Source organism: Planococcus citri, chromosome 4 (assembly GCF_950023065.1).
Source record: "Planococcus citri chromosome 4, ihPlaCitr1.1, whole genome shotgun sequence".
Classification (NCBI taxonomy): domain Eukaryota; kingdom Metazoa; phylum Arthropoda; class Insecta; order Hemiptera; family Pseudococcidae; genus Planococcus; species Planococcus citri.
In genome coordinates this window covers 70,752,857-70,776,145 of record NC_088680.1, presented here as the reverse complement: position 1 = coordinate 70,776,145, position 23,289 = coordinate 70,752,857, and the positions used below count along the sequence as shown (strand labels likewise).

Sequence of the window (23,289 nt, the reverse complement as noted above, 5' to 3'; positions counted from 1 at the left end):
TTATCAGCTTGAAGTGGTTCTATTACTTTTTTCAAGTCATATTTAAAGATATTTTTTTTCATTTTTTCGTCTTTTTAGTTGTGTTTATGTTATTTTTGTCATATTTCAATAACATTTAGCGATTTTTGATCAATGCCAATTTTAAATTTCATTATTTTTTGTGACTATGTGAGTAATTCTCAACTTTTTTTTTTTTTTTTAATTTTAAGCACTTCTGCATGACCTTATCATAATTTGGTGATGGAAATGCTTTCACGAGGTTTTTTAAAGAAATTTTTGACCAAATTTTTCTCAATTTGGCTGATTTTTCATCAATTTTGTATAATTTTTCGTGAATGTTATTAAGAAAGATGTCGTTGATTTCAAGACCCTTTTCTTCCCAATTCAAATTTCTGAAAATTTCCTCTAGAGCTGCTATAAAAAGTTGAAAAAATGTCCTGCTCTTTCTGTCATTACTCTTGCTCTGAATTCTGTACTGTGGTTTCTACAATTCTACATCCTACAGGGTGTACAAAAGTATCAGGTACCCCAAAAAACGTCACTAGCTGATTTGGTGAATTTATAATCATTTTTTGAAGTTATGAAAAATATACCTATTGATTCTCAATTAGATCGACTGGCAAATACTGAATAGTAGTCGCCGTGATTATAGAACTTCTTATCCCCACCTCGGCCCCAACCCGAGACACAAAACACACCTACCAGACCTTCCTACCCCCATCTACCCTACGTTCATACTTCTTCATACCTGTAGTAGGCCTACGTATTGTACTCGTATAAATATAACCAAGCTGTATGCGCGTATCGTATATAAACTAGATAGGCTATCTTGTTTTTGTTAATTTTTCATATTTTCTTTTTCTTTTCTTATTTCTCGCTTGTTCGATAACTATACGCTTAATAGGTCTGCTTAATTGCTTAATAATTTTTTTTTTTTTTTTTTCTATTTTCGGATACCTTCAACTTGCGTAAATAAAGAGAGACTCGTTAGCGAATCGCTGTTTCACACAATGACTTGGTCGAAGCTTTGCTTCTATGCTTCGTTCGAGAAAGCAATGCATATTTTTTTGTCTGAAATTTATGTATATCAATAATATTAATTATATTTTGTACGAACTCAACTGCCAACACAGTGTGGTTGTGTATGGCATGCTATTGCTGTAGTAAAGAAACCCGGAAAGAGCTACCATCCAGAGGAGGTGAAGAATGGGGAGGAAAAGACGAGTCGAGAATGTGTGCAACATATTATATAAGCTGGCTGCATATGTGTGTCTGTTGTCTGTCTGTGTTTGTGTAATGAAGTTGATACGGGCACTGACTTGGAACAAGATGTAGTTGTCCTTCGTACGATTGATTCTGTTTTTTTCATTTTGTCGGTGTCCGTGTATTTGTATAGTACGTTTATTATCAAAATACGTACGTATGTATATCTACAGTTTTGCTCGCATGCTCAATTGCTCACTGTTTATAACGTAGAATGATGAGGTATGAGGTATGAGGTAGTCATATAGACGCATATTATGAGAGGATTCGCGAGAATATGACCTCCTGGAAGAGCGATCAGAGCAATCCGAATCCCTATAGTAAAACGGTTGCAAATTTCAGGCATGCTAGTACATATTATGATAAATGGAGGAGTGCTCGAACAGTATTGTAGGTCTAGTAGGTATTACCTTAATCCATATGATAACCGCGAGTACCTGGCTCAAAACAACGAGCTACACACGCGATGGAATAATGTTTGCTGCTGCTTTCGTCGATGAGCTCCTAATTGACGAATTAAATTGCCCATTACGAATGATTTAGATAATGCATGTTCTTCTTCTCTCATGTACATAAATTAATTCAATTGGACTCTGTCGCGTCGCTTCTCATATGTGAGACCATATTACTGCTGGACAAAGAGAGGAATTAGTTTTTGTGATTTTCATCTTCTTTCGCAGCGTTGCATGTGTTGGTTGATTTTTCAAATTGAGATAATTCGACAGACGACAACGACGACGTGACTGATTGATATCTATAAAACTCGAATTTTTTGGAAAAATTTTCAAGTGTCACTCGAGAGTACCTAATAATCGTGCGTCGAGGTCGATTTTCGAGTACAAATTGCAGGTATGACTTGAGAGTGCGATTAACTCGCGTCAGCTTTAAATAGAGGGGTGGAGAGTTTTGGAAAAATCGATTACCACGCGAGTAAATTGATATTCTGTGTTGAAAAAAATTCGGTGTATGTTTGGTGATCTCAAATGTGTTGGTATCCTCAACCTTTCGAGGTGCCCGATCCCAATTTGAACGGGACCAGGATTTTTGAAAACAGCATGGTCTGAAACCCTCAACTAAAATTGCAGCTGCCCAAATCGATTTTTCGTTTTTTTTGACGAATTTTTGAAAATTTAAACGGACGATTTTTAAGATTTCTGCTTTTTTGAAAAAAATGTGTCCATTGCGATTTTCGATTAATCCAGAATTTCAAAATTTCCTCAAAAAATAAGGAATTCAATTTAGGCAGCTAAAAATCGAGTTGTGGCGTATTCTCGACCTATAGAATGGCTCGAAATGATGAAATTCGAATTCAGAGGGTTGATTTTAGCCAAGGTATTGCCATTCGTGTACGTTTCAAGAATTTCCTCACCTAGAGAAAATTTTAGACTTTTTACAACTCGATTTTTAGCTACCCAAATCAATTTCTTTTGGATTTTTACGCCATCTGGTGGAATTTTAAAATTTCGAAGAAATCAAAAATTGTGCTGGAGAAAGCTCCGAAATGGCTTGAAATCGAAATGGTGAAATTTGTTATGGAGGGTTGATATTTGCTTCAGGACTAATTTTCATAATTTTTACTGAATAAATAGGTACATAAAGCGTAAGTCGCCAAAAATGGTCAATTATTTAAAATTTTTGGACATTCGCCAAAAATTATTGATGAATCAATTTGGGTTGCTGAAATTTTGGTCTTGCTCTTTTCAAAAATCTCGGTTTTGGTGAAATCGGAGGCGGACCGGACACCTCGAAAGGTTTCCTTGTGAGTAAAATTTATTCAAGAATTTGCTCACACTCATTTTTGATTTTGCGATTTTCGAATTATTTTTGTGCTCTTACAATTAAATCCTTTCAAAAAGGTCTCCAAAGGTCAAAATTATTCTCTGAGATTTTCTCATAGGAAAGGGGAATAGGAGGACAGAAGTGAGTACTGAGTCGATTCCCCCCCCCCCCCCAATCCAAAACCGAGAAATGTGCCCGGAAACGCGAAGACAATTGATGCAGTGGGTCAGTCTAGGCAAAAAAGCGCCAAAAAAATTCAAGACTGTGCCATCCGCCAGAAAGGTCCTCCTCACGGTGTTTTGGGATACTGAGGGCATTCTTCTGGAGGAATATATGGAGAAAAGTAAAACCATTAATTCCTTATCTTACCAGGAGACTTTAAAAAACCTCCAACGCGCGATTCAGAACAAACAACGAGGAAAATTGCGTCAAAAAGTGCTGCTGATTCACGATAATGCCCATTCTCACACGGCAAATGCAACTCAAGAGCTCCTTAAAACGTTTAATTGGGAAGTTTTTCCACATCCGCTGCATTCCCCTGACCTGGCCCCATCGGATTATTACCTATTCTGTCACCTGAAAGTCGAATTTGGAGGCGAACGATTCGAAAACGCAGCCAAACTGCAGCGTGCCGTTCACACCTACTTTGAGAATTTGGCAGCACCACACTACTGCGCGGGGATAGAAAAGCTACTCTAGCGGTACAACAAGTGCTTAGAATGTAACGGCGATTACGTAGAGAAATAGAGAATATCTTCAAATATATTATACTTTTTTTCCGAAATGTTTTGATCATTTTTTCAATTTTTCCAAATATAGGGAAACTTAGTTATTGAATGACCCTCGTATAAATGCCTTGATGTGTTCATGTATGATGTTTAGGAGTACCTTGCTGGCGTGAGATATCAGGGAGATTGTTCTGTAGTTGGAAGATTCAAGCTTTGACCCTTTTTTGTGCAGGGGTATGTATAATTATGGATGTGGTCCAGTCCTGTGGCCATTTTCAACCTCTCCATATTTTGTTGCATATGTCGTGTAATATTGTGGTACTCTCATTTGATGCTGCTGTTATCATTCCTGCAACTACACCACCTGCTCCAGCTGATTCGGGCCGTGCGTAGGTGTGGCGCGCTAGTGTGCTGCCACTGAGAAGAAGAAGCAAGCGGTATACCGCTTGAATTTTAACACTGCTTCTTATGGAACATTACCGTTTCTGTTCGATTTTTAATAAAATGCTGAAAAATATTACTCTTTCAGCCAATTTGAGTAGAAGTTTTGTATTCCTCGTGAAATTTACTACCAGAATATGTACTTACTTCTTTGCTTTGTTCGTTGTGTGATGCGTAATCGTTAATTATTGCTCGTGAATCGTGATATTAAGACTTTTATCACCATTTTGGCATATTTTTTCATCACATTTATGATCAAAGAAACATTCAGAGCCCATTAAATTACAATTACAATACGTCATTTTAAAGGTAATTTCACGAGGAAAACGAAAATTCAGATGATTTTCTTCCGAAAATCAACACTTTTGAAGATTTTATCGAAAAACGTATGAAAACTGAGCTCCGTCCATAAGAGACAATGTTAAATTTTCAGCACCTATACCGCTTGTTGTAGTTCTCAGTATTTCTGCTACGTGGCGACTCTTGTCATGCACGGTCCGAATTTGTTTTTCCTGAGCTTCTTTATGGCTGCCTCCACTTCTGCTCTCAGTATATCCGGCTCATCATCATTAGGAGGTTCTGTAGCATCTAGTTCATCTCCATGTGTCATCTGACATCAGTTTTTCACAGTATTTCCGCCATCTCTGCTTTACCTCTTCTTTATTTGCCAGCACAGATCCCTCCTCATTTTTTAAAGGGATTGATCTTGCTTCAAACGTTCTCGTGATAATTTTGCTTTTCTGGAACATATCTGTGGTTTCATTTTTGTTCTCATGTTGTTCAATTTCGGCCCATATTTTGTTGATGTATTTGTTCCTCTCTTCTCTGCCTCTTCTCATTACCTCTCTGTTCTTCCTCTCATATTGCAGCTGCTTCAGGACCAGTTTTCAATCGCTCAGGTAGGGATTTAACCACCCAGTTAAGCGCTAACCGCCAATCGGAATCGTCGGTTAGTCGCTAACCAAGAGTTAAATTCCTTATCTACACGTTGAAAAACCGGCCCTCAGTGAAATAAAAATATTTTACTTTACGAAATGTAAACTATGTAAAGTATTTAGTTTACAGCCATTCTCTCTGGCCCATAAGTTGAAAAAATCTTGGTAGGATGGGAGGGGGGAGTCTGTAGTAAAAAGTTGAGATTTTCAGTCTTCACACCCCCCCCCCTGACATTGTTTCATAACGCCTTTGTATGGATTAAAGTTTTTTAGTCACTGTTTTTTTACACATTCAAATCTTTTTTTAGTCACTTTTTTTGGTTACTGGTTACTGTTTGGTTACTTTTTCCAGATTTTTTAAAGGTGGGTATATTTTTCTTAAGACAATCTCTGGCAATTCACCATCCTAATTTTGCACGAGGTGAGCAACATAAATTTTTTGAAAGATCCGAATCCTGCATTTTAAGATTTTTTGTCAATGTCTGATCGTTTTTTTTTTCAGTACATCTACATATTTCGACCTAACTCGATTCCCCAGCCCTTTTTTACCTTTTCTGCTACGCATTGTTGACCTTTTGATGGAGCATGCGTATCACGTGATTTTTAACAAACAATAAATCCTAATTATTTGCGTTGCAAGTTGCCGTTATCAATCAGCTGATAACAATTTATGCAGAGTGCAAACGCAAACGCGGCTTGATAATCTGGCCGCAATCGAGTTATTATTATTACGTCGAGCCCCGAGACCGAAGGTGACGTAACGAGTGCTGCGCGGTGCGGGGGGCGCGGCGGCGATGTTTTAAGGTAGTTTTTCCAGAGGGGGTGTGTTCGCCTGTTTGGTATGTTAATTGGTATTCCGCGTCCTCTTTTTGGCGCGGATGTCGCGGCATAAGAAAAACACATTAGAGAGCCAGTATTGACTACTATTGACACACGACAACGAATATGACGAGTAAACGGCAGCCTGTGACGTAGCTGCGGATAATTCAGTCAAAAATTATCGTTTCGTATTTGATAATAATTGACTCGACTGGTCGGGCCACCAAGGCACGCGAACTGCAGTGAAAAGAAAAAGAGACGGTAGAGGTAGAGAGGTGTTGAATAATTAATAGGTATACCTACCTACTCGGAAGCTCGTCGTTCTGCTGTTTTTCCCCAATCGACGAATATTTTCCATCGGTAAACAATAACTTGTTTGGATACTTTTGCTGTTACTGCTATTACTGCTGAGTCCGACGACATCTTGAGATGTACAGAGTACCTGATGAGATCCTCTGTACTGAGAAGAGGAGCAAAAGACTTGAAATGGAAGAGAACATAACCCCTTCTCTTTCTCATCTCCGAAGAGCTCAAATTTAGAAGAGGCTTATAACCGAAATACTCGTACATTGAAAATAGAAGCACAACAGAAGATACATAAACGACCATATCATAAGCAGAGTGTAGTCTTCTAATGTGGTATTTACGAAATTCATTCGATACCAAAGTGGCCATCAAAAAAAAGCGACCAATTAGCTCGAAGCAAAGCTAAATCTAAATCTAGCCTCGATTAGGCTCGACTAATTAGAGCGACTGACCGAGCTACATTACTGTCGTCGGACAAGGCTCAGTTTAGTGGATATTTCGTTTGAACGCAGTTTATGCCTTTTCTTTTCCTCATAATTGCTCAATTTCTTCATCGTTGAAAATTTTCTGCATCGCGAAAATCATCAAATTTCGGCTGCATCGCGACGCGAGTGTTTTGAAAAGTGTGTGCGGCGAATTCGCGTCACAAACGAACCGAACAATGAAGTGTCGTCGTCACGTGTTGGTTAAAAAGTACGTAAGTGATGCTGATGTGAGTGATGATGATGAGGATAATAGTGGCGATTGCAAATTTCGCGTGACCTTTTTTTTCACCATTAAATTTGTTACCGTTTGATCGAGATGGCATTTATCGGCGTTATTTGTACTCGTATTTTACTTTGGACGTTCTCGTCTCGATCTGTCGATCCAGCTTACTTTTTTGTCGTTTCTTTTATCGGCTCGAGATAATTTTTTGTTGAATTTTGACCATTCGAACGTACTGTTGTAGGCCTGGCCTGCCTATACAAAACGTGAGATTGATTTAGATTTTCTCAAATTGATAAGTATATAGCGTTTTGTTTAATTAGATAGTACATACCTACTTATCCATATGTACACTTGATGTTGTATATGTATGTATAACGATATGTATTTTTGATTAACCTCGGTGGTGGCGCTGCTGTTAAGGGTTCGATACGATAATGCATTTTTTCAATCAATTTTTCTCAAAATGCCTACTCGTATTCCCCCTCGCATCACGTCCTTGTCGACGTCATCATCTTTCTAAAAAAACAAAACAAAACGAGCCAGTCTCTCCGTCTCTTTCTTTCAAATTATTCTTTCCTTCCTCGAGAGTCATGTCGGTGTACGATGATTGATGATTTTTTTCCTTCTTCTTCTTCTTCTTCTTCAAAGTCCGTCGTCGTTGTATCGTCAACACGTTCGTAGTTGGGAAGTTCGTGGCGGTATTATTGACGTCAATCGCTATTATATCGCCCTAAATTAGCCTTATTTAGATTTCAGTCGCGATGTTTCACGAAACATACACGAATACTCGAGTGTACTCGTGTATTGAAAATTAGCCTGCAATATTGTGATCGGAATTTAGGAAGATTTTGATCTCCGTGCTGGAAATTTCGATTAGGTTTAACTTGTGGAGGGGGGAGGGGGTTGCGAGTTTTGGAAATATTTCATTGACTTATTGGTGGAAGTGAACGAGCCTATATAGGCTGATTTACTCATATTTACAGGGTATTTAACAGGTAGCGAAAGAAATGAAAAAGTAATGAATTTAGTCAAAAACAACAAAAAATTTCAAATAATTGGAAGAAAAGTTTATTTTTGATAAAATTGTTTACAAATTGTATTCCAATTTCAATTTTTTTGAAAAATTCTCCCGCGAAAAAAGTGACTATGTTGATTTTTTTGTGTCAATTGGGAGGGAGGGAGGGGGGGGGGGGTCGAGTGAAGAGCTTTCTGAAAATTTTATTGAAAAAAGTAGTAATTTTTTTGCAAGAAAAATTCCATTAGGTACCACGACTTAATTCTGTGAAAAGGGTGCATGGGGGAATAATTGCGTTGAATGACTTTTATGGCAATAATATTGCCTTTTTCTGCTCAAATTCTGAGATATTTCATCAACTTTAGTTTTTTTTTTATTTGTTTTTATGGGTTTCAAGCTATTTGTATCCACTCTCATTCAATTTTACTGCAATTTTTTCAATGTTTATCAATTATCATTTTTTAGATTTTTTTTTTTTTTTTTTGTATTCCAAGCACATTTACAAAATTTTATTGAAATTTCTGAGTGTCAAGTCAACTTTTTGTCACTTTCCATGCGTTTTCGACTTAAAAAAAAAATTGTAATCATTTTTGCCTTTGGCTCAATTTTTTTTAGTAATTTCCAGTATCTGATCTGAAAATTGAACTATGTATTTTTTTTATGATACTTTGTGCAATTTTGATCAATTTTCGTTTAATTTTGATGATTTTTGATCAATTTTCTCACATTTGGGCAATTTATGTTGGATTTTTCTGTTATTTTGAAATTTTGACGTAATTTTAACGAAAGTTTAAGAGACTGTGATTTTTTCAGCATTTGATTGCTTTCTTATCAATTTTCCGTAATTTTGAATATTTTTTCAATATTTCAGGCATGTTTTTGGAAAATTTTAGTTCAAATTTGTTCGATCGTACGTTAACTTTTAAAACTTATTTTCATGAAATATTTATATTTTTTATCAAATTTTGAAGCAAGTTGAAAGACATTTCTCAGTATTCCTTGTTTTTTTTGTCAATTTTTGTGCTTTTTCCGGTGTATTCTTGGCAGTTTTTATAATTTTTTACTGAGTTTCATTTTTGAGTATTTTTTTTTCAATTTTTGGTCATTTGAGCACTTTTTGGTGGTTCTTGGGTTGTCAAATAATCTTTAAATGACAGGGTATCTATATCTGACAGGTAGTGAACGTAGTGAATGTATAGTGAAAAAGTAGTGATTTTAAAAATGGGTAGTAAAAGTAGTGAAAAAGTAGTGAATTTAGTCAAAAAGGTAGTGAAAAAATATAAAAATTTGAACGGGCAACAAAAACCATCAAGTCATTTTTAAAAAAGTTCATTTTTGATGAAATTGGAAAAAATTTGTCCACAAATCCAATTAAAATTTTTTTGATAATTTCTCGTGAAAAATCGTTCATTTTTTGAGTGAGGGAAGGGGGAGGGGTACGAGTGAAGAACTTTCTGAATGTTAGGTTAAAAAAAGTAGTGATTTTTCAAAAAAAAAAAAAAAAAAAAAATGTTGTTAGATACCATGAAGTCTAATTTTTTCTGTGTTCAAATAGAACTTGAAAACCACGAATAAAAATCAAAACTCAGAAGGAAAATAAATCGTGGAAATGAATCGATTGAGGGAAACATACAAATATAAACAAGAAGAGCTTTTTTTCAAGTTTCATAAAAAAAGTCAAAACTTTTTGGAAATTTTCAAGACAAAAGTACAGAAACCAGGATGCACAAAAGGATATTTAGCTGTATAAAAGTCCTGCGTCTTGCTTTTCCTGCATCTATACCTACATTTGTCTTGGATTTTTTTTTCAAAATTGACGAAAAGTTCCTGCTTTATTACCTCACTTTTTTTGGTTCTCTATAAGAATTAGGAAAAAAATTAACTTTGATGAATTTTAATTCCATCTACATATTTGTTTTGTCTCCCTGAATCTTGTTTTTTCAAAAAAATTTCTGTTTCAATATGGAATTTTTTTTGTTCATCAAATTCAAACTTACAAGGGAACTACCCAAGGTGTGACACGCCGATCGAAAAAATTTTTTCACAGGCGGATAGAGCATCAAAAAATATACTATGAGCCAAAATTTTAGCTGCTGAGGTTCACAGGGGGGAAAGTTATGGGAGTTTGAATATCGAAAAATCGCAAAAATCCACAAAAATACACTGAAAAAAATATAAAAATTGAAATCATTCGGCACCCTGTTCGCCTCAGCAGCTAATTTTTTGGCCACGATCTACCATCGATGTATGACGCCTTATGGCAGACAAGTCGCCGCGATCTGCGTGTAACACCTTGGGGGTGAATTTTTCCCCACCCCCTAATTTTGGGCGAAACTTTTGAAAGAAAATCTGAGGCAAGTGATATATCAAATTGTATGTTTTTGGTGACGCTGAATACGAATATGACGTCAGATTTTTGATCGGACCCCATCCACGGCACCCAGCACCTCCCCAAAGGGGGTAAAAGTTCAAAAAAGTGTTTTGTTCGTGCGACACATGAAATAGTATGTTTTTTTTGTGACGCTGAATACGAATATGACGTCAGATTTTTGATTGGACAAGTCGCTTCGATCCGTGTGTTTAACACATTGGGGATGAATTTTTCCCCATCCCCTAATTTTGGACGAAACTTTTGAAAGAAAATCTGGGGCATGTGATGTATCGAATTGTATGTTTTTGGCGACGCTGAACACGAATAAGACGTCAAATTTTTGATTGGACCCCATCCACCACTTTTATGAACTTTTACCCCCTTTGGGGAGGTGCTGGGTGCCGTGGATGGGGTCCGATCAAAAATCTGACGTCATATTCGTATTCAGCGTCACCAAAAACATACAATTTGATATATCACTTGCCCCAGATTTTCTTTCAAAAGTTTCGCCCAAAATTAGGGGGTGGGGAAAAATTCACCCCCAAGGTGTTACACGCAGATCGCGGCGACTTGTCTGCCATAAGGCGTCATACATCGATGGTAGATCGTGGCCAAAAAATTAGCTGCTGAGGCGAACAGGGTGCCGAATGATTTCAATTTTTATATTTTTTTCAGTGTATTTTTGTGGATTTTTGCGATTTTTCGATATTCAAACCCCCATAACTTTCCCCCCTGTGAACCTCAGCAGCTAAAATTTTGGCTCATAGTATATTTTTTGATGCTCTATCCGCCTGTGAAAAAAATTTTTCGATCGGCTTGTCACACCTTGGGTAGTTCCCTTGTTAGATAAATTGTTGACCTCCTCCACCTCCACCCCCCCCCCCCCGGGGACTCATAAATTTCGAATTATCAAGTAGCAGTTCTTTTTGCTCATTGGAAAATTTTAAAAAAATGCGTTCAATTTTTTCTCGTTTTTGAAGTTTTTTTTTAATTTTTGGGTGTTTTTGGGAAGGGTTAATACTAATGATTAATTGACAGTCGTGAATCAGTTTCAGTGTAGTGAAAGTATTGAAAAAGTAGTGAATTTAGTCAAAAAGGTAGGCAGTGAAAAAATAAAAAAATTTAGTAATGCGTTCATTTGTATTTTTTTTTCATAATTTTGATTTTTTTTTTTGAAAACTTTCCTGTGAAAAATCTGACTTTGTTAACTTTTTGTGTTTGAGGGTGGTGGGGGGGGGGGGGTCTAATGGATAGCTTTCTGAAAATTTGATTAAAAAGAGGTAGTGAAAAAAGAAGTGAAAAAGTAGTGATTTTTTCAAAAATTATTCCGTTAGATACCATGAATGATATAGAAAAAATTATTTTTAATTTTCTTATTTTTTTAACAATTTTTTTTTGGTTCGTTTGATTTCTTATAGAAGAGGAAGGAGGAGAGACTGAGGTATAGATTCAGTTTGAATGTTGCATCCTTGTTTCTTTTTCAATTTATTCAGTTCATTTTCACGTCGATTTCTTCACGAAAGAGGTAGGGAGAGGAATGAAGAAAATATTATTTTTCTCCTTCAATAATTTTTAGAAATTACCCGAATTTTTTTTTTTTTTGAAATTGCGAGCATATTTGCGTGAGAATGACCTGAAATGTTGAGTTGTTTTTGAACAGCTTGAATTTTCAGCAGTTCAATATCATTTTTTTGAGACCAATCAACAAAAAATTTTCTTTGATGCATTATTTCAAAAATTCAGATCCACCCATAAAGGATTCAAAAATAGTTAATTTTTCACGTTTTTTCCTGATTTTTCTGTGGTTAATAATTTGAAAAAAATTGTTTCGCTCCCCACCCCCTCCCCCCAAAAATTGAATTCCAAGAATTTGAACATAGCCGAATGCTGAATTGGTTTGAATCAGAAACATTTTGTTACTTCGAGATGCACTCTACTTTGTGTGTGTATTAGTCGATACCGAATGCTAATTATTAATTAAAGTTGCAAAGTGACGAGAAACTTGGCATAATATCCGATATTCATCGAATATGGTTGTACCTACCTACATGTTACGTCTCTAGACTCACCTTCATGCATATATGTACCTGCGCAAATTCACAGTCTTCTGTATTCATAACGACTGCAGTATTTCGTCGTGACAAAAAAACAAAATCACGATGACGCGATATTACCGCCAAGAATACCAAACTATGTAGTATAGATAGAGATAGGTAAAGTAAAGATATACGAGATATTTTAAACTTACGAGTAAGTATGTATATGCCACGAATGCAAAATTTCTTAGAAGAATTAAACCGACTGGAATTGAGGAGGTATTCGCTTCAAGTGCATTTAGGCAGATGGTAGTTGGGCACAAAGTATTTTGCACGTGAAAAAAATCAGCCTACATGCCATAAAATTTACGTGATGCGACGATGCTACCAAAAAAAAGGAAAGAAAGAAAGAAACCAACCGTTTGCCATAAGAGTAATAATTCGAGTTTGGTAAATTACTTCTCGGAAATAGTCGTTTTATTCGCTCTAATTATAGTATTGAGAATCGATCTTCATAAGCTATTCGATATACTCTGTACGATATTTATGTAAATAGGTATGCTGGTACAACCAGATTCTATCGTAAATAATTTTTTTCAAAGAATCGACCCAAGCCGTAGAAATACGTGTTTGCAAACTATAAAATAATATTAAATACATACGAGTACCTGTACTCGCGAAATCATTACTCCCAAAGCATTTAAATCGAATCGCTCGGTTCAAATTGATTCACCACAAAGTAATTCTTTCTGTAATTACGATTACGAATTACGAGCTTTTTAGTTGATATAGTTCGGCTTTGTCGATTTTATTGTTCTTGAAACATTTAGTACTCATATTTGACTCGTACATGTTATATTTTCTCACTCGAGTATATTGACGCCAAAATTGATTAAATTCCCTGTGATGAATGCTTATAAGTACATATACCTAAGCCAATTATGTATTATGTGTGTAACGAAAGTAGATGAAATAATGCATAATTTATCAAAGAAAATTTTCAGAAAAAGGAATACATAAAACTTATTAACTATATACTCGCTTATGAATGATGTGTAATTTACCTTGATTATGGTGTTGATATTGTGTTCTGTGTACTTATTATAGTTTCGGAATTGCGATAATGATTTCGAACTTTGTTTCATGTGTGATACAGGCAGGGTACAAGTGCATTGCATTTTTTACAGGGAGAGTGATTTAGTTACTGATTAGGTGGTTTTTTTTTCTCGAATGGTGAACAAATTCTGGATTCGAGACGTGTTATGTTGAAAAAAAAAAAGTAAAAAACAACACACAAAAAAAGGAACGAAAGTAATATTTATGGCAGGATTAAAAATTGGGAAAGGTTTTGAGTTGCTTTTGTTATTTATTATAATGATCCTGATTATCGACGAGAAAATGATTAATTGATTACCAGAGCATCCGAACGTTTTGAGAACTAGAATGTCAATCACCTTAGTTTGGGTACTGTATTAGTTTCGTCACATCGAATTAATTGCCATTGTACTTAACTTACATAGATTCTCAATTCTCATATTATAATTTACCGTTGATCGCAAGTCGATAGTACCCTATAATAAGGTCGAAAATCGGGTTTGAGAATATGTAATTAATCGGTAGATACTGATAAACGAGTTTTCACAATTTATGGCTCGGAAAAGCCATTTAGTCGCTGTGTTTTTGAGGTACTCGAAATTCTCTGAAATATTTTTCACACTCGAAAAAAATTGCAGATTTTAAAAGATAAACAATGTACGATAATTGATGTAGAATTTATTCAATTTTCAGTAAAAGTATTTGAGTGAATTGCGAAGAAAAAATATCAGAGGATTTTGATTTTGACCAAATTCTCCTTCAACTTTGAGCATTATCCGACTTGAAAATGGGCTCTCGAAGAGACGATTTTTCAAAAAAAAAAATCATGTTTTTTTTTTCATTCTTACCCTTGGTCCTACATCTTTTGTGGAGAATTTCAGCCTTCTGGTGTAGCAAATTTGTTCAAAATATTTGAAGGGCATGTTCTAAAAAAAATTCAAGTGCAAAAATTTTCCCAAAAATGGGCACTCTCCGACAATTTTGTCAAAAATTGACATTTTTTGACAATTGTGCCAAAAATGGATACTTCTTGACTATTTTACTACATTTTGGCAATTTTAGCAAAAAAATAATTTTTTGGACAATCTTGGCAAGAATAGGGCAATTTCGGCAAAAATCAACCCTTGTTGACAATTTTTCCAGAAGTGAGCACTTTCTGACAATTTTGACAAAAATAGACATTTTTTGTCTATCTTACTACATTTTGACAATTTTAGCAAAAACAAGGTTTTTTGGGCAATCTTGGTAAAAAGAGGACTGTTGGATAATTTCGGCAAAAATCAATCTTTTTTGACAATTTTGCCAAAAATGGACACTTTTTGACAATTGTGCCAAAATTGGACACATTTTACTACATTTTGACAATTTTTGGGGAGAGAAGAATTTTTTTAGGCAATCTTGGCAAGAATAGGACTGTTGGGCAATTTCGGCAAAAATCAACCTGTTTTGATAATTTTGCCAAAAATGGACACTTTTTGACAATTGTGCCAAAAATGGCCACATTTTACTACATTTTGACAATTTTTGGCAAAAGAAGAATTTTTTTGGGCAATTTCGGCAAAAATCAACCTTTTTTGACAATTTTGCCAAAAATGGACACTTTTTGACAATTGTGCCAAAATTGGACACATTTTACTACATTTTGACAATTTTTGGCGAGAGAAGAATTTTTTTGGGCAATTTTGGCAAGAATAGGACTGTTGGGCAAGTTTGGCAAAAATCTACCTGTTTTGATAATTTTGCCAAAAATGGACACTTCTTGACAATTGTGCCAAAAATGGACACATTTTACTACATTTTGACAATTTTTGGCAAAAGAAATATTTTTTTGGGCAATTTTGGCAAAAATCAACCTTTTTTGACAATTTTTCCAAAAATGGACACTTTTTGACAATTGTGCCAAAATTGGACACATTTTACTACATATTGACAATTTTTGGCGAGAGAGGTATTTTTTTAGGCAACCTTGGCAAGAATAAGACTGTTTGACAATTTCGACAAAAATCAACCCTTGTTGACAATTTTGCCAAAAATAGACACTTTTTGAAAATTGTGCCAAAAATAGACACATTTTACTACATTTTGACAATTTTTGGCGGAAGAAGAATTTTTTTGAGCAATCTTGGCAAGAACAGGACTGTTTGACAATTTCGACAAAAATCAACCCTTGTTGACAATTTTTCCAAAAATAGACACTTTCTGACAATTTTAACAAAAACTGGCACTTTTTGGCAATTTTGACAAAAAAGACACTTTTTGACAATTTTGTCAAAAATGGCCACATTTTACTACATTTTGACAATTTTTGGCGAAAGAAGAATTTTTTTGGGCAATTTTGGCAAGAATAGGACTGTTGGGCGATTTTGGCAAAAATCAACCTTTTTTGACAATTTTGTCAAAAATGGACACTTTTTGACAATTGTGCCAAAAATGGACACATTTTATTACATTTTGACAATTTTTGGCAAAAGAAGAATTTTTTTGGGCAATTTCGGCAAAAATCAACCTTTTTTGACAATTTTGCCAAAAATGGACACTTTTTGACAATTGTGCCAAAATTGGACACATTTTACTACATTTTGACAACTTTTGGCGAGAGAAGAATTTTTTTGGGCAATCTTAGCAAGAATAAGACTGTTTGACAATTTCGACAAAAATCAACCCTTGTTGACAATTTTGCCAAAAATAGACACTTTTTGAAAATTGTGCCAAAAATAGACACATTTTACTACATTTCGACAATTTTTGGCGGAAGAAGAATTTTTTTGAGCAATCTTGGCAAGAACAGGACTGTTTGACAATTTCGACAAAAATCAACCCTTGTTGACAATTTTGCCAAAAGTAGGCATTTTCTGACAATTTTGACAAAAACAGGCACTTTTTGACAATTTTGACAAAAACAGGCACTTTTTCACAATTGTGTCAAAAATGGCCACTTTCTGACAATTTTGACGGAAATATGGATTTTTTAACAATAAAAATGATTTAATTTTAAAACCGGTTGAATTGATTTAAAATCACGAGAAAACGTTTTAAAATTGATAGATATAAATTTCAGAAAACATCAAAAATTTCACAAAAAAATATTGCTTGAAACTTCGTTTAAAACTTGTTCAAAAGATTAAAAAAACAAAAAAAACACATCAAAATCGCTACAAGTTACTCAATAGCCTGTGTGAAAACGCTCGAAATTTCGGTTAAATTTGTCTAAAAATCCTTTAAAGGTTTCAAAAACATGAGAAAATAACACCCCAATGAGAAAAAAAATTGAATCGCTGTTAATTGCCTAAAATTTATGTGAAACTTTATCAAACATTGTTGAAATACCTAACCTCTAAAAACACGAAGAAACTATTAAAATCTTGACAAGGTACCAAAAAGTAACGAAATTTCGATAAAAATTGTTGAAAAAACCTTGAAAGTGATAAATCGTGAATAAAAAACAGCGTTAAATTTAATAAAAAAATTACCAAAAACTGAAGAAAATTCAGCAAAAGTAGCAAAATTTAAATTTCCAACCAGTGTTTCAAAAATCTTCTATTTGGCTTGTGTAATTTACTATAGATTATTTGGCTCATTATTTTTCAAATTTCAGTTCATTCTCAAGTGTTTTAAAGTGGCAAATTTTCAACCCCCAGTTTCCCAGTCCCCTCTCTTGATTTTAATGAATGATATTGAACTCCGAGGAGATGAAATGGCGGGGCGAGGAACAACAATCACAAACCTTCGATATTCTTTCCAATTTGAAGAACTTCTTCGATTTGAAAAACTAAATTTCAACTTGATTTTTTTCAACGAAAATTGCAATTTGCCATCCAATGAGGGGGTGGAGGGGTGGTTGAAGCGGTCTCCAGAAGTCCAGATTTTCGTATAGTGCATCGTTGAAGTTGACTCCAAGTAGTGGGATGTTGAAAAGTTGAACAATTTAAATTTGAATGCAGATAATCTTATTGAAATAGAAATGGTTACATTTTAATGTTGAAAGATTCTCAAGTTATTCTTTTTTTAAGAAAAAATTTAAATACGTTGCCAGCTGAGAGTATTTTCATGGCCTCAAGGCTCAAAGCATCACTTCTTCTACTGTGCTTTGTTTACTTCCCTTATCACTTGGTGAACTGCTAAAATTTGAATAGCGAATGTACATACGTAATAATGAATATCATGCATCGACCATGATGGTTTATTTTTTCGTTCATATTGACTTTAGGATGCATTTATGTATACAAATAATACATATCAATGCTTAACATGCGGAGTAGACGATCATTTTTATAGTCGGCCAAGGTCGTGCACACCTTGTTGCGTTTGATTGGCGACGACAGCAGTGCTGGTGGTGGTCATCGTCGTCGCGTCGTTGCATATTTGTGGCGAGGTGCGAATAAAAACAACAAAAAATTGTTTCTCTCGTCCGCATTCTCCTAATTAGATAAAATAAACGAATCGACGCTACGTTGTATGTAGTTAATTCGCGAAAACAAAGATACTTCACTGATAAGAATGTATGTTATTATGTACTTTTACTCGCTATTATTCGTATTTTTACTGATGCTTTGTTATCGTTATTGCATCGCAGTTTCCTAGCTTCCTTCTGGGATGCTTTTTGCGCAGTTGCATTCTTCTCGTTGCTGTGAAGCGTTTTTGACTTTATTTTGTCTGAAAATTGCCCTGAAACATGTCTTCATTCTGTATGTAGATAGCATTGATTTTTTACAAAAATCAATGGTAGATAGTAAAGGGGCCATTGACCTGATCTTCATGAAATTCAATATACATTCGTAGCTCTAGTTATAGGTCTACTGCAATCAGTTGGCAAGATCAAGTGTCTATGTGAGATGATGCTCGTACATCGAGATAATGGCAAATTACGACGGATGGGTTTTTTGCTCGGCGATGGTAAGATCGCAGCACGAAATCAGTAGTCGATCAGCAGTCGCGTGCGAAAGTTGACCAGTGCACCTGGCAAACCTACCGTCGAAACGTGCCCTCGTGAGTCGCGAATTCATTCTCTTTTCCCCCGAATGGTGATCCGAAATTTCGTGGAGTTTCTCAGAATATTGAAATTGATATGAAAAAAAAGTCCAGTAAGTAGAGTTTTTGCCCTCTTAGAAACGCGTTTTGTTCGATTTTCTTAGTCATTTTGTACGCTGAATGAGGATTCAAATTCATCGAAAAGATATTGCAGTTTGATCAAAATGGTTCAGGAATTACCCAACGATCGAGTACCTACTTCTTGCACATCTTCATGTTCCGAGAATTCAACTTATGCACTTGTGATTCATGAAGTGGTCATGCTGATAAATAGTCACTCGAGTTCATTTTGTTGAATCGAATGATCGAATTGATAGAAGGGAAAAAATCATAAAATTATTCGATTGTGGAATTTTTAGTTACCAAAAAGTACTCAATATACCTGACAAAAGTCTTCATCGTGGTTGCTCATCTCGAATGCTTCGTTGATGAGTTTGGTTTTTCCAGAACTGGTGCAATAAAACGTGAAAAAATTTATAAGAAATGGTTCAAATACCAGCGAATTATTATTTTTTTTGCTTTTAGAATGCTACACGGTTGGTATTTTATTGCTAAATCGTAGCTATGGCATCGAACTTGTGGGTATTACTCGTGTGTACTTCTCTAACTGCCCGTACTTTTGTGTTGGAGTAGATAAAATGAACATAGAAGGGAATTAAAATGATGAAATTATATCGTGTATAGTGATGATGTGCTGAAGGAAAAAAGTGAACAACTATAAATATTAATTGAACGTACTATAAACGATGTGTTGGAATAACAGTATTTCCGATTATATTCTTGTACATACATAAAATATCGATAACGTAGCGTATTTTTCGCTTTTCTATGTAGATAAAAATTTGTGTTTATTTAACTTAGGTCGTTCTCATTTTAATGTTATTTTTTTGATTTTTGATTGTCAACAGAAACATGGAAAGAAGAAAAGAAAAGTCGAGAGATGCTGCCCGGTGTAGACGTGGTAGAGAAACTGAGATATTCACCGATTTGTCATCGTTATTGCCTATTCCTGCTTCCAAAGTGGCACATTTAGATAAAGCATCGGTCATCAGATTGGCTATATCACTTTTAAAGATACGGGCTGTTGTCGATTCGTGTAAGTTGATTGATTTTTTATTCGTTCTCGTGTTTAGAGGTTCAATTGTAATGATGAAAAGGATGATGGTTATTTTTTTGAGAGGGGGGGGGGGGCTAATTGAAAGATTTATCGATGTGCTGAAATTTTGAGGATCGTCTGGTTTGGATATCTGTTGCTTTTTGAGTCCTATTTTCAAGACGAATAGGAAAAAGTGTTTTCAGGATCTAAATTTATCAACAAAATGCACTTTTTTCCACAAAAGGTTCTCGAAGGTTGCAGCTTCAACATTTTTTTGTGATTTTATTTATTTTTTTATTTTTTTTGCAAAAATGTGGGTTTTGAGTGAATTTTGAGTTTTGGTGAATTTTTGAAAACCAAAAAATGTAAAAAATGGGAAAAAATTGAAATTGTACCAAATTGAGTTGGATTGTTGAATTGATGAAATTTGGTATGTATTCTATTTTGGAGGACCCTTCGAATAGATTGGAAACGGTTCCGGACCGTTTTGAGCAGTTCTGGAGCCTCCAGCAGATTTCCGATGGTTAAAATTGCCATGAAATTTTACCAGTGAAGTTGTAAAATCAAAATTTACATCAAGTGTACCCTAATTTCAACATGATGAATCAATTTGAGGCGGTTTCAAGCTATTCTGGAGCTTCCAGCTGTATTTTGGAAATTCCAGATTTTTCAAAAGTACCACAAAAACCATCCAAATCAACTTCAGCTGGTATAAACGTGATTGGTGCTTGTTATACTGACTCACTCGACCGATTAAACGCTATTTTTCCACAATCAGTTTCTGCCAGTTTGGAATCAAAGAATTTCTCCAGCGGTTTCACATTGAAAATTTGAAAAATTTACCTACGTACTGTGCACCTTTCGCCGGACTATGGTCATTTTTGGTGACATACCGAATCGACTGGATATGTTTTCAAGCCGTTTTGGAGCCTCATCTAGATGGTTTTTTTTTTTTTTGAAAATTCCAGTAGGTATATCGTCAAACGTCATAAATTCTGTCGAAATGAACTTCAAAACCATAAACGACTTCAACACATTTTCTAACAAGCACCAATCGCGTTTGTACGTGTTGAAATGAATCTAGACGTTTTATATTGGCACTTTTTAAAAATTTAGAATTTCCAAAATGTGGCTGGAAGCTCTAGAACGGTTTGAAACCTCCTCCAATCGACTCAGCTTGTTAGAGTTAGGGTCTAAAGTACTTTTCAACTTCATTGGGTGGAATTTTGTGGAAATTTCAGCTTTCAAAAATCTGCTGGGGACTCCAGAATTGCTCAAAATGGTTTAATATCGATGGAGGGGGGGGGTGATCGGAAATAGGGAACGTACCAATTTGTAGAATTCTAGGTCGCAATTACATGAAATTTTGATTTTTTTTTTTTTGCTTTTTTGACCTTTTGATTTTGAAAAATAATCAAATATTGAAAAATGTGCTTTGGTGTCTGAAACTTTGGCTGATGATGTATTTTTGCATGCTCTTTCGCTTACGTTATTACATATTTTGGTATCGTTATACATCAGGGCTTTTTTTTTGTGGGGGCACTTGCCCCCAAAGTGGTCCGCAATAAAATTTTAAAATTATGTAAAATTCCCATAAAAACTGAAGAAATTTTTATTGCTAAAACACGATTTTTTTGAGCAATTTTGGCAAGCATAGGACTGTTTGACACTTTAGGCAAAAATTGACCCTTTTTGATAATTTTACCGAAGGTGGGAATTTTTTGACATTTGGCAAAAATGGACATTTTTTGATAAATATGTCAAAAACTGACGCAGTCTGATCATGTTGCCAAAAATTGACGCTTCTTGACATGTTTGTTTTTAAAAATTGATACTCTTGCCAAAAACTAACACTTTTTAATTTTAGAAAATTTGGATAACAAAACTAAAAACAAAACCTTGTAAGCAAAATTTTGTAAAAAAATAAAAAAAAAAACAAGACTTGCGGCAATTTTGGAACAAACAGAGGACTTTTCAAACAGATGAGGCGAAAATCATTGCTTTTTGGATGTTTGGGATGAGGAGGGGGTAAAAAAATTATGGATTTACAATTTCTGAGATTTAGCGTGACTCCAAAAAATAAATCTTTAAAAAAGGTCCAATTATTTTTACCTTCTTTGAAAATTTGATTTTTTCACTTTTTCTGAGCCTAACACAGTTAATTTAGCTGATCGTAATAGGCCTATGCGAATACCAAATCAAACCGACCCAGAAATCCCCACGCTTAATTACTTCCTGATACGTCTTAAAAGTCGATAAAAATCGCCATCATGCCATCGTTATATACGCGAAATCGTACTCGTAATTATCCTGAAATGGTGGGGAAAAATCCCCCTAAAGCTACGGAATTTTCTTTTTTTTTCCTCGCTCATTCTGGTAGCTCGCGAAGCGAAACTTATAATATGTAGGTATAATAATTACTCGTAGCAGTTGTACCTAACTTATTTAATTACTCGTGTTTTTTTTTCAGTACCTACCAAAGAGGAAAAAGAAACCAAAATCGAAGGATGTAGCATGGATTCTTTGTTTGTGGATTCGTTGGAAGGTTTCTTATTAGTAACCACAGCAGAAGGCGATATCGTATACATATCGGAAAGCGTTAATCGTTATTTGGGCCTGCAACAGGTAAAACACATATCTAACATACTGTACTAGTATGGTACTTCAGAGCTGGGCTCGTTTATGTGTATTTTTTATACAACGGTAGTGGCGGTGGTGGTGGTTGCAACACGACTACACACCTTTATGGGTAGTTGGTGGCAGTGGTGGTGGTGGGGAATAGATATGTACTGTGTGTGCATGTAAATATACGCACGATATGCAGGCAGTCTTGTATAATTAATTAAGAAATTAGGACGATATAATTTTTCCCAAGGTGCCAAGTTTAACGGTGTCGATTACCCGATTTTATACCGAGTATTTTTACGATCGCAAGGTCATTCGCTGTACTCGCTCTGTGTTCAGCTTCGCGGTTCCGTAATCCGCCAATATTGGCTAGTATGATGAGGTGTTAGTTAAGTTGCCTACTTGAAACGCCGTTTTTTTGGTCGTTCCGCAACATGCCAAATTGCGTGTTGTGTTTTTTCACGATTTTTTTTTTTTACTGTCGTAAAATTGAAAATGGTTGTGTAATTCCAAGGTGTGATGTGCGTGGATATGCAAATGCATCCGTTATTATTGAAAAACTGCCCTGAGCTACTTATAGTTTTTGAAATCTTGAAAAAAAAAACAATAAAACCTTTAAATATTACCAAGAAGTAATGAAATTTTAGTGAAACATCGTGAAGTTTTTGAAAAATTATGTGTATCTTAACATCGTTAAAATTTCTTTAAAAGATAAATAAGGCCTAAAAATTGGTATTATAATAAACAAAAAAATGACAAAACTTTCGTAAAATTTGAAAAAAAATTGTACATCAGTATGTGAAAAAGGTATAAGGATTTTTCAGGTAAGGTCATGATGTTTTGCGCCCCCCCCCCCCACTCCAAACATTCAAGAAGAATTGATATTTTCTTTATCTGTTGAAAAGACCTCTTTATGTTCCAAAATAATTGCCAAACTAGTTTAGTTGCTTAGGAATAAGGTTCTATTTTTTTTTCATAATTTGCCTAAGTCAAAAAATGTCGATTTTCGAACAAGTTGTCAAAAATTGTAAATTTTTAAAGAAA

The 23,289-nt window shown here is 35.0% G+C and overlaps 1 protein-coding gene across 5 annotated transcripts in view; it reads left to right on the top strand.

The window, feature by feature from the left end:
- LOC135842270 (hypoxia-inducible factor 1-alpha-like) overlaps positions 1 to 23,289 on the top strand; it is a 132,163-nt gene that overhangs the window by 6,565 nt on the left and 102,309 nt on the right. For 3 of the 5 annotated variants that reach the window (XM_065359644.1, XM_065359647.1, XM_065359648.1), the window contains exons 2-3: positions 19,433 to 19,620; positions 22,091 to 22,245. In XM_065359644.1, the coding sequence (XP_065215716.1) occupies positions 19,433 to 19,620; positions 22,091 to 22,245 (343 nt within the window). Of the gene's footprint in view, positions 1 to 7,219; positions 7,243 to 18,410; positions 18,578 to 19,432; positions 19,621 to 22,090; positions 22,246 to 23,289 lie in introns of those variants that run through there. The other 2 variants (XM_065359646.1, XM_065359645.1) reach the window with 2 other exon arrangements.